The sequence below is a fragment of the Quercus lobata genome, chromosome 10 (assembly GCF_001633185.2).
Source record: "Quercus lobata isolate SW786 chromosome 10, ValleyOak3.0 Primary Assembly, whole genome shotgun sequence".
Taxonomy (NCBI): domain Eukaryota; kingdom Viridiplantae; phylum Streptophyta; class Magnoliopsida; order Fagales; family Fagaceae; genus Quercus; species Quercus lobata.
In genome coordinates this window covers 38,539,123-38,551,904 of record NC_044913.1, presented here as the reverse complement: position 1 = coordinate 38,551,904, position 12,782 = coordinate 38,539,123, and the positions used below count along the sequence as shown (strand labels likewise).

Sequence of the window (12,782 nt, the reverse complement as noted above, 5' to 3'; positions counted from 1 at the left end):
GTGTGTGTTATGTGTACATTGGTACTTGTGTACTTTGGATGACCATTGAAACAGAGTTTTCTAAACTTTGTATCTCTTGTAACTTAGATGAGCATCTCTATGTACAACTAAGCAAGTGAACTTTGTGGTTCGTGTTTGTGATGAGTAAGATTAAGTAATATCTTGTACTTAACACTCGTATCACTCTTTTTGATGGGAATGACTAGAAAATCCTAAGAGAAAGACATAAATAACCATCTCACCACTGTTGCCCGCCAATCATAATATGACACTTGTAATCTTCGGCATAGAAAAAGTGCAGTGTCAATGACATTTGTATGCTTCGACATAGCAAAATTGGAATGTCAAATGCTTACCAACATTGGGTATTTCTTTTCTCTCTCTTATATGTCCATGCATGATTTGCTTAAATAAAAATATGCAAAGAAAATGAAAAGCAAAAAAATCAAAAATGCTTTATATATGATTGCAAGCGTGTATTCCAAGAAATGTGGGAGTTATAGGATGTACTTCGAAGGTAATAGTCCCCATCAAACAGTTATGATTGTGTGTGAGTTAAATTGATTTTCTCATATCTCAAATCGTTATAACATGTATACACTTATGCAATCTTGCGATGTTTTTCACACAACACGCAATATTCTTTACTACTCTTGATACATGTGCAGGTACAATGTGATTTGGCCATCACAAGATTTTACATGTGTTAATGTATGCTCACTAAACTGTCTTCATCTATTTTTGAAATATAAAATTGGTTAGACTTGTCTAGTGTGTGTGTGTGTGTTTTTGGGATCATTGTGCTTAATATTTTTGTTGAGAGATGATCTTGAGAGCTTAAAATGTTGACTGGATCTTTGGTTGAATTGCATGCTTGATTGCATTTATATCTGTGTTTTTCCCTTCTTGAAAAACGATTTTTAAGCTATCTCGACACCTCCTCGATATCTCCTCGACACCTGGCTGTCTGTCGAGCTCTTAAGATGTTTTTTTATCACAATCTCAACACCTTCTCGACAGCTATGTGGATCGATCGAGAAAGTTTCTGGATCCTCAATAGCTTCTTGACACCTCCTTAATCGATCGAGATCCTCTTGCACGCATTTCTTTTTTCTTTTTTTTTTTTGTTTTTTGCATTCCTTTTCCTTTGTGTCCATAGCATCTTGTTTTTCTTTTTCTTTTAGGTCTAAGGTTCCTTGTTCTCCTCATTCCCTCTTTTTTAGTTTTCTATCTGTCTCAAGTCAAGTCTTTTGGCTTTTTATGCCCTTTGACAATCGTGTCAAAAAGGGGGAGAAATTTGAGAATTGAATGTCTTTCCTTAAGGGGAGTAATAGACTTAAGGGGAGAACTTCATGTTAAAAGGGAAGAAAGTTTTTGATGTAACTAACTTAGGGGGAGAGTTAGTTTGATACACATTGATATTGATATATTTTTTTTTTGTGTTGTGTATCTTTTGGTTTTGTAACCATTTACATACATCACGTGTTGTTTCTTTATTTGATTATGATGTATGTGTTTCACTCTTTATCTCACATGTGTTGTTTCTTTTCTCTCTTTATACACATGTTTCTTGTTTATTTAACTTGTCATTATTTTCCACATGGTACCTTGATGTGTTTTATTTAGTGCCTTTTAGGAAAGACAAGTTAAAGCCAAGTCAAGATTCAGAACCTTCTTCTTGTAGCAACTTCCAAGGTTTAGATCTTTTAGACTAGGCTTATTTATTCTGTAATCTTGAGTAGAATGTATTCTAGGACATTCAATGTACTCTTGTGGTTTTGTCACGGATTGCCAAAGGGGGAGATTGTTAGGGACATATTTTTATGTAATTGGCATATTCTTTGACAAAACGCACTTTACTTCTTTTTGGGTAAATCCAAATAGGTTCAAGATGATCATTACAAGTGGTTAAATTGAAAACATGAAGATTACTCAAGAAAAGTACAATCTGCAGGTCTCGATGCCTCCTCGACAGAAGCTCGATTTGTCGAGATTCATTAAAGCTCGACAGATGTCTCGATCTATCGAGCTTACGAGATTTAGATTATAGCCAGCAACGTTTTTATTCTAAAAGGCTATTTGTTTATGGGTTTTGTATAATCCTTATAGGACTAGGAAAACCCAAGGTTTGTGGGTTTGTATAATCCTTATTGGACTAGGAAAGCCCAAGATTTGTGTAAACCTATTTGAAATAGGAGAGCCCATTAAGCTCTTATTTAAAGGAGGTGGAAAAAGAAAAACCTAACTTTGGAGAGCTTCATAAGGTTTTATTTTTGAAACTCTAACCTCCTATTACAGAAGAGAGAGTTCTTGCTGCGTTTTTTGTACGCCTTTGGGTTTTGTAACCAAGCAAAGTCTCTTGCACCAACATTGAAGATCTTATTAGTGTTTCTATGTAAAGCTGCTGCAAATCAACTACAACAATCAAGGGGTTGTTGTGGTGTTAGTCACGTGCATGGATTCGTGCAAAGGAGTAAGCCACATACTGGGATCTGTGCATCAAACTGGTTGGTCACGTACTTGGGAGCCGTGCATCAAAAGGAGAAATTGTCACTACAGAACAAATCCAATTGGGTATTGGGGTAAGGGTTCAGCTGTAGGTTGGTATAAAGTACTGGGATTCCTTTACTTGTAACTCCTTGTTGTGATAATAGTGGAATTTTGGAAGTGGTAACCTGAAAATCATCCGGTGAAGTTTTTGCCGTTAGGTTTTCCCTATTCATAAATAAATCACCGTGTTATTTATTTTCTGCTACATAATTAGTTTATTGGTGATTTGTTTGTGCTACCACGCATTTGCATGTTAATTAACTTAATTAATTCACTTGGCTAAATTAATTGGTTAATTTATCACAAGGGGTCAATTCGTTTTTGGCCTATCAATCTTCACCCATTCCGTCTGGAACAAATTTAGATTTTGGTCTAAATATTTTCTCTGATGTTTCAGGTAGACTTGCTTCTTTCTTTCTACTCAGAGATGGGGTTTACTTTGGTAATTCTTGTTGGTCATGATGATGGAGGCCTACTTGCTTTAAGGCTGCACAAAGGGTTCAAACATCAATGAATTCTTACAACGTGAGTTTCCATCTTCCTTTTCAATGCCGATTAAATCTTTACACACCTAAGGAAAAGGGGAAATAACGAATATTTTAATTTCACCTTTCAGGCAGAAAAAGGATCATATCACTAGCTTAGAAATATGCAATTAAACCAATAATCTTCTTCGATTTAAAAAAGAATGCAAGGCTGGAGCTATGGTCTCAATTCTCAAATTATGGCCATATTTCCATGAAACTAGGCTATAAAATGAACTAAGCAGCTTGTGAGCAGCTCAAGTTTCACTTTTTATGATGTTAATTTGGGATCATTTATTAATTAACTGAACCAAGCTCAATCTTAATTGGTTAACAAAATAAGCTTGTTCAAAGCTATTCTTGGCTTCATATGTTTATGAACACTAAGGATAATACTTTCAGTGGTCACTATATTTTACTAATTTTTTTTTTTGGGTAAAAAAATGGGTCTATATAAAGACGGATGAGAGAGGGGATAGATTTCATCAGCAAAAGAGTTTATGTGGATCAATGGCACAACCAAGTCCTTTGTAGCAAATCATTTATCCGAGTCTCTAGCAGGAGCCATGATTATAAGAGCTTTTGAGGAGGAAGACCGATTCTTTGCAAAGAATCTTGAACTGATTGACAGAAATGCTAGTCATTTATTCCATAGTTTTGCAGCAAATGAGTGATTGATCCAAAGATTAGAAACACTTAGTGTAGTTGTTCTTGCCTCTTTAGCACTCTGCATGGTTTTGCTTCCTCCAGGAATTTTTAGCTCTGGTGAGTTTTACCTTGAAGAGTTATTTTTTCTATCTTTAACGATTTACAGTTCTTGTATAGATGCTTCAATTTACTGGAGATGGTTTTTTAAACACGCTTGTGGAGTTATATTGAGCTGTAAAATATGCGTATTAGATTCTTTATGACAATTTCTCCTTTTATTGCAGGATTTATTGGAATGACACTTTCTTATGGTCTTTCATTAAACACTTCACTTGTCTTCTCAATTCAAAATCAGTGCACTTTAGCAAATTACATCATTTCTGTCGAAAGGCTAAATCAATACATGAAAGGCTAAATCAATGATTTTTCCCACTTAGAGGTGTTTGTGCTGCTTTAGCAGGTTTCTCATGGTGCTATTCAGTTTACTGCGTATGAGGAACTTCATAAGGTTATTATTGACTTCAAGTCTAAATACAGAAAAAAGGATTTTGAAAGTGATGATAAACTCTTGGTAAGTCACTACAATCAACGCTCTTTGGAATTTGGGTCTGCATAATTGTATAAATGTGCATATACTAGAAGTATCAATGCACACTTTTGCATTGACAAATGGGTCACTTACTCCCTTTTAGCAAATCTGGAAATTTCTTGTCCTGTCATGTTCTTGAAAATTCAAGTCCTAGTTTAATGGAAAGATGTCACTAACAGAAATCTGTATGTTGAATCTGTGGTTCTATTAGTGGACCGGATAGGGTGTGTACATGTAGGATTGTATATAGGGATGGCAATTTATATCCGACCTGCAGATACCCGGCCCAATAAATTATAAGGTCGGGTATGGGTTTTAAAAAAAAAAATCGAAGCGGGTTCAAGTTGAGTTCAGGTTTTTGCAAAAATCCGGCCCGAACCTGGACTCAGACCCGACCCGTTTATATATATAAGTGAATAATACTAAAATACCCCTATATATATAAGTTAAAAAAAAAAAAAACCCTAATCCCATACCCATTTCACACAATCAGTTCACTTAGCTGCTCCCTACTCTCTTTCTCCTCTCCCACTCTTCACTCGGTCACTCCCTCTCACTCACCCCCAACCTCCGATCTGTCACCGTCGGCCTAAACATTTGTCATCGCCAGCTTGATTAACCTGAAGCTCTTCACCGCTGGCCATCACTTGCACCTCCAGTCGCCTTGCTTTCTCCATGTTTTTCCACCGGACCACCTCGTTTTCTCTTTTTTTTTTTTTTTTTTGGGTTCATTTCGTCTTGAAAGGGAAAATCATAAATCTTTGGTCATTGTTCATCCATGATTTTTTGATGGGTCTTTTTATTTTTCAATTTTTCAATTTCATTCTTTGATTTTCTCTGTCGATCCTCATATCTTTTATTATTTTTCAACAAATTTTCAACAATTTCATTCTGGCCAAACTCTTTTTTTTTTTAATTATTGGGCCACAGTATAGGCTTCAGGAATTTTTTTTTTTTTGGGGGATTGGGCCACGGTTTAGGCCCAAATTGGGGCATGGCTAGCGGGGCCCGTGGGTGCCCGATGGGCCAAGTTTGGAGTGAAGAAAAAAATCTGTTTAATAAACGGGCCGGGACCGAGTTTCTGGGACAGACCCGCGGGTCGGGTTCGGGTATGGAAAAACCTGGCCCGAACCCAACCTGTTGCCATTCCTAATTGTATAGTGGATTTTAGTTTGTTTCTGCTAGTATTTGCTATACCAATGGTCATTTGGCCTTGATGTGGGTGGATATAATCTAACAAAATCTATCAAGGTGAGATGCATGATAACTTGGATATATCTTCTTGCCCATGTCACACATCTCTCTGAATGGATCTCCTGTCCATAACTGAGATTCCATCCTTTTTTAAAAAAAAAAGAAAAATAAGTGGATAGGAGTATTAAAAGGTAGGATTTTGGTGCTATGGCTAGTGCCCTCTAAGTGTATAGGAGTATTACAAGTATGTTCTCTTGGGAATTTATATCATACTTCATTGTTATTTATTTGTAATATTACTCCACTTAAAAGAAATAAGGCACAATAAGTTTTAATGTCCACTATAATTTATCTAAAGCATTTGGAACATGGGGCATTCTAAGTATTGTATATGAGGAGTATTTTAAGTTAAGAAAGACACATTGGAGTTAAGTGTAGGCTTTTGCACTGCTTTTAAAACTCTGTAAGTTACGCATAGTTCCAGAAGTATAATTGATTGCTTTGTGATATTATTAACTGGCATTTGTTTGTATCTCTGATATGAATGTTTGATGGTATATTAATTCTTACACTCTACATAATTTTTTTCCCAGAATTCAGTGGATTATGCTGTTCTGGGTGCATCCTCAAAAATTGCTGCTGTTCTTCTGACATATCCATTCCAAGTAGGCATTTGTCTTGCCTGGTGTTAGACCATGAATTGTTGATTTCATTTGTTAGTTGATCATTGCTTCTTATATGGTTAGGTGACTTGATTTTCCAGGTTGTAAGAGCTCAATTGCAGGTTTGACAATGTGACCCTTTAATTCCTTTTTGTCTCTGTATATGTTGTGTAATTATCAAACATATTGAAGGAAGATGATTGATCCATTCATCATAACTATTAAAGTTTCCCCTTGAAATATTGCATAGCCTTTAGTTTCATTTGTATTTTTTATTAATGGATGGAATTTGGTCATATCTGTTTCCCTCGGCAGCAAAGACCTAGTAGTGATGGAATTCCAAGATACATGGATAGCTAGCATGTTGTGAAGGAAACTGCACGGTAAGTATATAGCTCAGATTTAATTTTCATAGCCAAAGAAGGAAAGCTCTAACTAGAGTGCAAATACATTGCTCTTTTGAAAATTGTACTTGATTGGTCATGCTTAATAGCTTGGCGATTGAGGTTATATAATCTTGGTGAATAAATTACTGTTCTTTGCTTTGGTCTATAGTGGATCCATGTTGTTGGAATTCCAATCACTATATATTTTTTTTGATAGGTAATAAAAAACTTTATTGATAATAAAAGGACAATGAATTTACGATAGTAAACTCACTGCACTGAAAAGAATACAAACCAATCAAAAAGAAAGACTAACAGAATTAAAGAATTCCAGTCACCATATAGATGGGTGATATTTTTCCTTCCTTAAAACCACCATGCCCCTTCCCCCCCCACCCCCCCTTCTCCCCCCTTTTTAGGACTGTTAACATGAATTTTAGTAGTCCATATCCTTTACAAGAAAACTCGACAATGCCAAAGAGAAACCCTCCACTGAGCATTTGTTGCTCCAATGAAGATCAGATGAGCTGATTTTTCTATAAGCAAAATACTAAATCTGTGCATTTTCTCGCAAATGCTGTAAGAGAATAAAGAGCTATTGATCTCAAGTTGTCAAGGTGAGAGATTTTGGCTCACCCCAATGAGTAACAAACTTAGACAAGGTTTTTAGACATTCTTACTTTCATTATAAACCTGATACATTTCCTCATCTATAAGGCTAATCTATTCTGTTGGGGCTTGAAGGTTAGCGGGTGTTCGAGGTTTTTACAAGGGCATTACACCAAACCTCCTGAAGAATGTTCCTGTTAGAAGGGAACCGGCCTACAACAAATTGGCCATCTGTGGGTAAAGTTGAGATACATGATTTGCAGGTAAATATATTTTTTTGATTTAATGTTAAAAGTAAAGAAGGTTCTTATGTTGAGATTCTAAGAATACCAATGTTAAAACAGATCAGATATAGGCCTGATGCACCACTTGTTCTTCGGGGGATCAATTGCACATTTGAGGGAGGGCACAAAATAGGTATTGTTGGCAAAACTGGCAGTGGGAAGATTATAGTAGATGGAATTGACAAATGTCATTGTGAGTTAGCAAATAATAAAATGTTGTTGTGAGTTAGTTGTACTTGTATTACTTGCATGTAGTTCCCCAAATAAAAGTGTCTTACTGTAAATATTTTTGTACTGCCTTTCATGATCTCAAATTTTGAACAAATCTTAAGTTATTGAACAGATCAACATGAGGTTCAATTAAGATTCAATGTTTTACATTTATTTTCATTTTGGTTGATTCATTAAACTGGTTTGTCTTACATTCTTGGGATCCGAATGGTTGCCCACTTTCTAATACTGTGAATTGTTAGGGGACTAAAACAAGATTTCAATGGACCTAATTAACCACTAACATTAACTGTAAAGTGTTAATATTAATGGATAGAAACAATTAAATTCATTAAGAACCAATTCCAATACGAAATTCTATATGAATTTAACCATTTCACCATCAAATTCATGTATAATCATTTCAAAATTCGTAAACACATTATTATTATGTATTGTTATTTAATATGATACTATGAACCTTAAAAAATCATTTTATTATAAATAGTAAATGAACTGTTATAACACTATTTCAAAAAAAAAGAAAAAAAATGAGTCCTTTAAAAAATCTTCCTACTGACAAATTGGTTGAAATCTTTTCGAAAGTAGGCAAAGATTCGGCAACACTCCTATGAAACATTAAGTTAAGGTATAAAAAACTATTTTTTCAATTTGTATCTACTTCTTTATTTTCCTCTATATAAATGATTCAGTCTATTAATTTAATTTTTTCCTTTTTCTTAATTAGTTGCAAATGCTTCAACAAGTTAACAAAAACCAAGTTAGTCCTCCAACAAATTCAACTGACTCCATATTTCAATCACCCAGCTCTACTACATGACAAAGAAAAAACCCTAATTTTTTCATGTTATGAAGCAGAAAATCCCCATGAGCTATTGATAGTGGGAAGCTGGACATACTTTTTGAATGAAGAATTCGTTGAAGGAAAACAATTAATTGAATAAACTCTTCCATGTGGCAATTTTATTGTAGCTTATATTTATGGAATCATGCTACTTTGTGAGTCAAATCTTGGAGGGATTGATAACCTTTTGGAAATTTTAAATGATGAACATGGGAAGCATTGGCTTTGAAATTGCCGAACAATGCTTCGACAACTTGTTGCGGGAACCGCCCTGTATCAAATTCCAAACTTTCAAGCATGCCACAAAATTGGAATGGGACATTGGAACTGAGATGAACCTTATCCTTACAGTTATGAAGAATTTGTGGTTACGTGCAAAAGATGCTCAATCGACCTTGAAATGTTTAAGTTGGTGAACAGGCTTCTTTAATTCTCTTTTATTTATTTTTTTTTTCTGTCATTGTAGCATCACTTAAATAATAAGATGCAATATTCTGTTTTTTTTATTAATTGTTTGTTAAGCTTTGCAAAAGTTTTACAATTATGATTTCCTTAATGGTTTGCTAAAAGGAATGATTATCAAGAGGGCCTTGGTAGATATAGGTGCTTCCGTAAACCTCATTCTGTTGAGCACCTTGCAAGCAGCAAGAATTTCAGAAAGAAAGATCCAAGGATGCCCGATGGAAGTAACGGGGTTTGATGGAAGAGGTGAGTACACCACAGGCCACATTCAGTTGTGGTTGAAAGTAGGTCCTATAGCCTCCTTAGCTCGTTTCCATGTGGTCAGAACCGAAGTATCCTATCATGTGCTCTTGGGAAGGCCCTAGTTACACAAACACCAACTGGTCCCATCCACCTACCACAAATGTGTGAAAGGAAGATTGAATGGCAGGATGATACGTATAGCTACAAACCCCTAGCCATTTGAGCAAGCAGAAGCTCATTTAGTGGAAACCATGTTTTACGACCAATAGGCTCCATTTGGGGAAAACTCGGTTTCAAAGCCATGAGGTACCTTCGTGCCTAGGTGGGAAGATGTCCAAGGTGACCCAGAACCTGATCTAAGGGAGCTACTGGCGCGAAAGAAGAAAAGAAAAGAAGCACCTGCCGCAGAGCCAGAAGACACACCCCAGTGCATCAGGGTCCGAGGCCTTGATGGTAGGATTGTGTATAAGTTATGAAGGCATGTGGGGCCCACGAGTGAGATGCAAGCGGGCCCCACCCAAAAAGGGCAACACGGGAGTTTGGCGTGTTGCGTCGCTCAAGAACCCGATCTAAGGGAGCTACTGGCGCGAAAGAAGAAAAGAAAAGAAGCACCTGCTGCAGAGCCAGAAGACACACCCTAGTGCATCAGGGTCCGAGGCCTTGATGGCAGGATTGTGTATAAGTTATGAAGGCACATGGGGCCCACGAGTGAGATGCAAGCGGGCCCCACCCAAAAAGGGCAACACGGGAGTTTGGCGTGTTGCGTCGCTCAAGAAAGTTTGGGAAAGGAAGAAGAGAAGGATGGGGAAGTAAAGACAAAAAAGGACACACAAGTTGTGGCAGAGGAAGAATTGGAAGAAGTTGACCTAGGATCTGATTCACAAGAACCAAGACCTATCTCAATTAGTGCAAGCCTGACAGAAAAGGAGAAGTCAGAACTGATACTTCTGTTGAAAGAATTCAAAGACGTTTTCACTTGGGACTACAGTGAAATGCCAGGACTGGATCCCGGGCTAGTTGCGCATACATTAAATGTAGACCCAGGGGCCAAGCCGGTGGCCCAGCCTGCCAGGATATTTCACACAGAAATAGAAGGGCAAATAGTCAAAGAGGTGCAGAAATTGCTGGCTGCAAGATTCATCAAGCCTATTTAGCATCCTCGCTGGCTATCCAACATAGTACCAGTGTAGAAGAAGAACGACTAGATAAGATGCTGTGTAGATTTCAGAAATCTTAACAAAGCCTGTCCAAAGGATGAATTCCCATTGCCAAACATTGATTTACTAATAGATTCCGCAGCACGAAGCGCCATGTTTTCGTTCATGGATGGTTTTAGCGGATATAATCAGATCAGGATGGCACCAAAGGATGCAGAGAAAAATGCTTTCAGAACACCCATAGGCAATTTCTACTACACTGTGATGCCCTTCGGGTTAAAAAATGCAAGTGCAACTTATCAACGAGCAATGACGGCCATATTTCACGATATGATGCACCAGGAGCTAGAAGACTATGTGGATAGCATAGTGATTAAATCAAGGAGGAGAGAAGAACACTTTTGCGTGTTAAAAAGGGTATTCGAAAGATGCAGAGTTTTTAAGTTAAGAATGAATCCCCTCAAGTGCGCATTCGGAGTGTCCTCTGGGAAATTCCTGGGTTTCCTGGTTCACAGCAGGGGCATAGACGTGGACCCGGCCAAAGCCACGGCCATAGCAACTACGAGACCTCCGGCCACAGTAAAAGAGTTGAAGAGCTTCTTAGGAAAAGTCTCATATATCTGGAGATTCATCCCTGGATTGGCATCAATCACCTTTGCCTTCACCAAGTTGCTCAAGAAAGGGAAAAGTTCTAAGTAGGGGGAAGCATAGCAGAAAACCTTCAAAAGGCTATAACAGATAATGATGAACCTCCCCACGGTGCAGGCCCCTATCCATAAAAGACCACTGCTACTTAATTTGGCCACCAACTCGTATGCCATCGGTGCACTAATCGCCCAAGAAGATGGAGGTGTGTCGAGCAGCCAATATACTACACAGCCGCACCTTAAAAGATGCAGAAACTCATTACCCAAGGGCAGAGAGAGCATGCCTGGCCATTGTATACGCTTCGCAGAGGTTGCGTCATTATTTCTTGGCTTACGAAGTATGGCTGATGACTAAGTCCCATGCCATTAAAGCTTTGTTACAACAACCGATCCACTCCGGCAAAATATCCCAATGGTTGCTACAATTATCGCAATACGACTTGAGAATGGGGACACCTAGGGTAGTGAAAGTCAGGCCATAGCAGATCTATTGGCACAGTTTCCAGGAGAGGAAAAATTCCCGCTGGATGATGAAGTTCCAAGGGAAGTAGCCATGACAGAAGAGGTCAGAGAACAGTGGGTAATGAAATTCGATGGGTCTTCTACTACCCATTCCGGAGGGGTAGGAGTAGTTTTGTATCATGAAGAAGACAAGGCAGTGGCGCTGTCATTTAAGCTGGAATTCCCTTTTTCAAACAACACGATGGAGTACGAAGCCTACCTAACCGGGCTTGCCACAGCTCTCAAAATGGGAGTCAAACATTTGAGGGTATTGGGAGATTTGAACCTGGTTGTCTGCCAGGACAAGGGAAGCTTTTCCTTAAAGGAGCCTAGCCTAGCCCAATACAGAGTGATGGCCCAGAGGATGGAAGAAAAATTTTCAACCTTCGAAATAGAGCATGCTCTGAGAAACGAAAACCAGTTTGCAGATGCATTAGCCGCATTAGGGTCGCAAATAATCTTCAAAGGGGATAGCACCAGGATAGAAGTCAGCAAGTGGGAAGAATCCATCATTGGGGTGTTGAAGGAAAAGTTCCGGGAGGAATAGGGCGAAGGGGATTGGCGGATCCCCATAAAGGAAGTCTTGATAAAGGGAGACGATGCAGCAGAATTAAAGATACTTAAAGACTACGCCTTGGTAAGAGAGGAGTTGTACCACAGGATGCCAGGTAGGGTCTTATCCAGATGTGTGGGGCTGGAAGAAGCCCAGAGAAAATTGAAAGAAATACACGACAAGACTTGTGGGTCCTGCAGAGAAGTCAGTCTTTACCGCAGACTTCAGAAGGTAGGCTTCTATTGGCCAAGTATGGGTAAAGATGCAAATCAAGTCCAAACCCAGTGTGGGACTTGCTAGCTTGCGGCAAACAGGGAGAAAAGTTACGCTGTATTCGTCAGCGAGGATTGGAGGAGCCCTGCAGTACCTAATAGAAGGCATCCTGCCACAAAAGCACAGTGAAAGATACAAGTTTAAGAGGTTGGCAACACGTTACTTCTTGCATAACATGGTCCTTTTCAAAAAAGGATATGATGGGGACCCTTTGAGGTGTTTGGACCTTGAAGAAGCAAAAGAAATGATAAAAGAAATACATTCAGGGGAATGTGGTGAACATCAGGGGAAGAAGAAGCTTTACAGATGCCTGCTACAGATGGGCTACTACTGGCCAACCATGAAAAGAGATGTGGCAGAATTTGTAAAAAAGTGTCACAGTTGTCAAGTACAAGCCAACTTGATTCAAACCCATCCGCAGGATT

General features: G+C 38.3%; 1 protein-coding gene and 1 long non-coding RNA gene across 2 annotated transcripts; both read left to right on the top strand.

The window, feature by feature from the left end:
• The first annotated feature begins 3,584 nt into the window (after positions 1-3,584).
• Positions 3,585-7,718, top strand: LOC115966099. Its single transcript, XR_004086307.1, has 7 exons — positions 3,585-3,839; positions 4,183-4,293; positions 6,099-6,170; positions 6,269-6,289; positions 6,483-6,550; positions 7,298-7,425; positions 7,507-7,718. It is a non-coding gene; the product is annotated as an uncharacterized LOC115966099 (long non-coding RNA).
• A 3,865-nt stretch (positions 7,719-11,583) lies between these two features.
• LOC115964718 lies at positions 11,584-12,078 on the top strand. The gene has a single exon (XM_031083978.1). It carries the CDS (start codon positions 11,584-11,586, stop codon positions 12,076-12,078), a length of 495 nt encoding a protein of 164 aa, XP_030939838.1.
• Positions 12,079-12,782: the final 704 nt, after the last annotated feature.

Excerpts from the sequence above, each read along its gene's own strand:
- LOC115964718 (XM_031083978.1), top strand. The coding sequence starts at position 11,584 with ATGACAGAAGAGGTCAGAGAACAGTGGGTAATGAAATTCGATGGGTCT.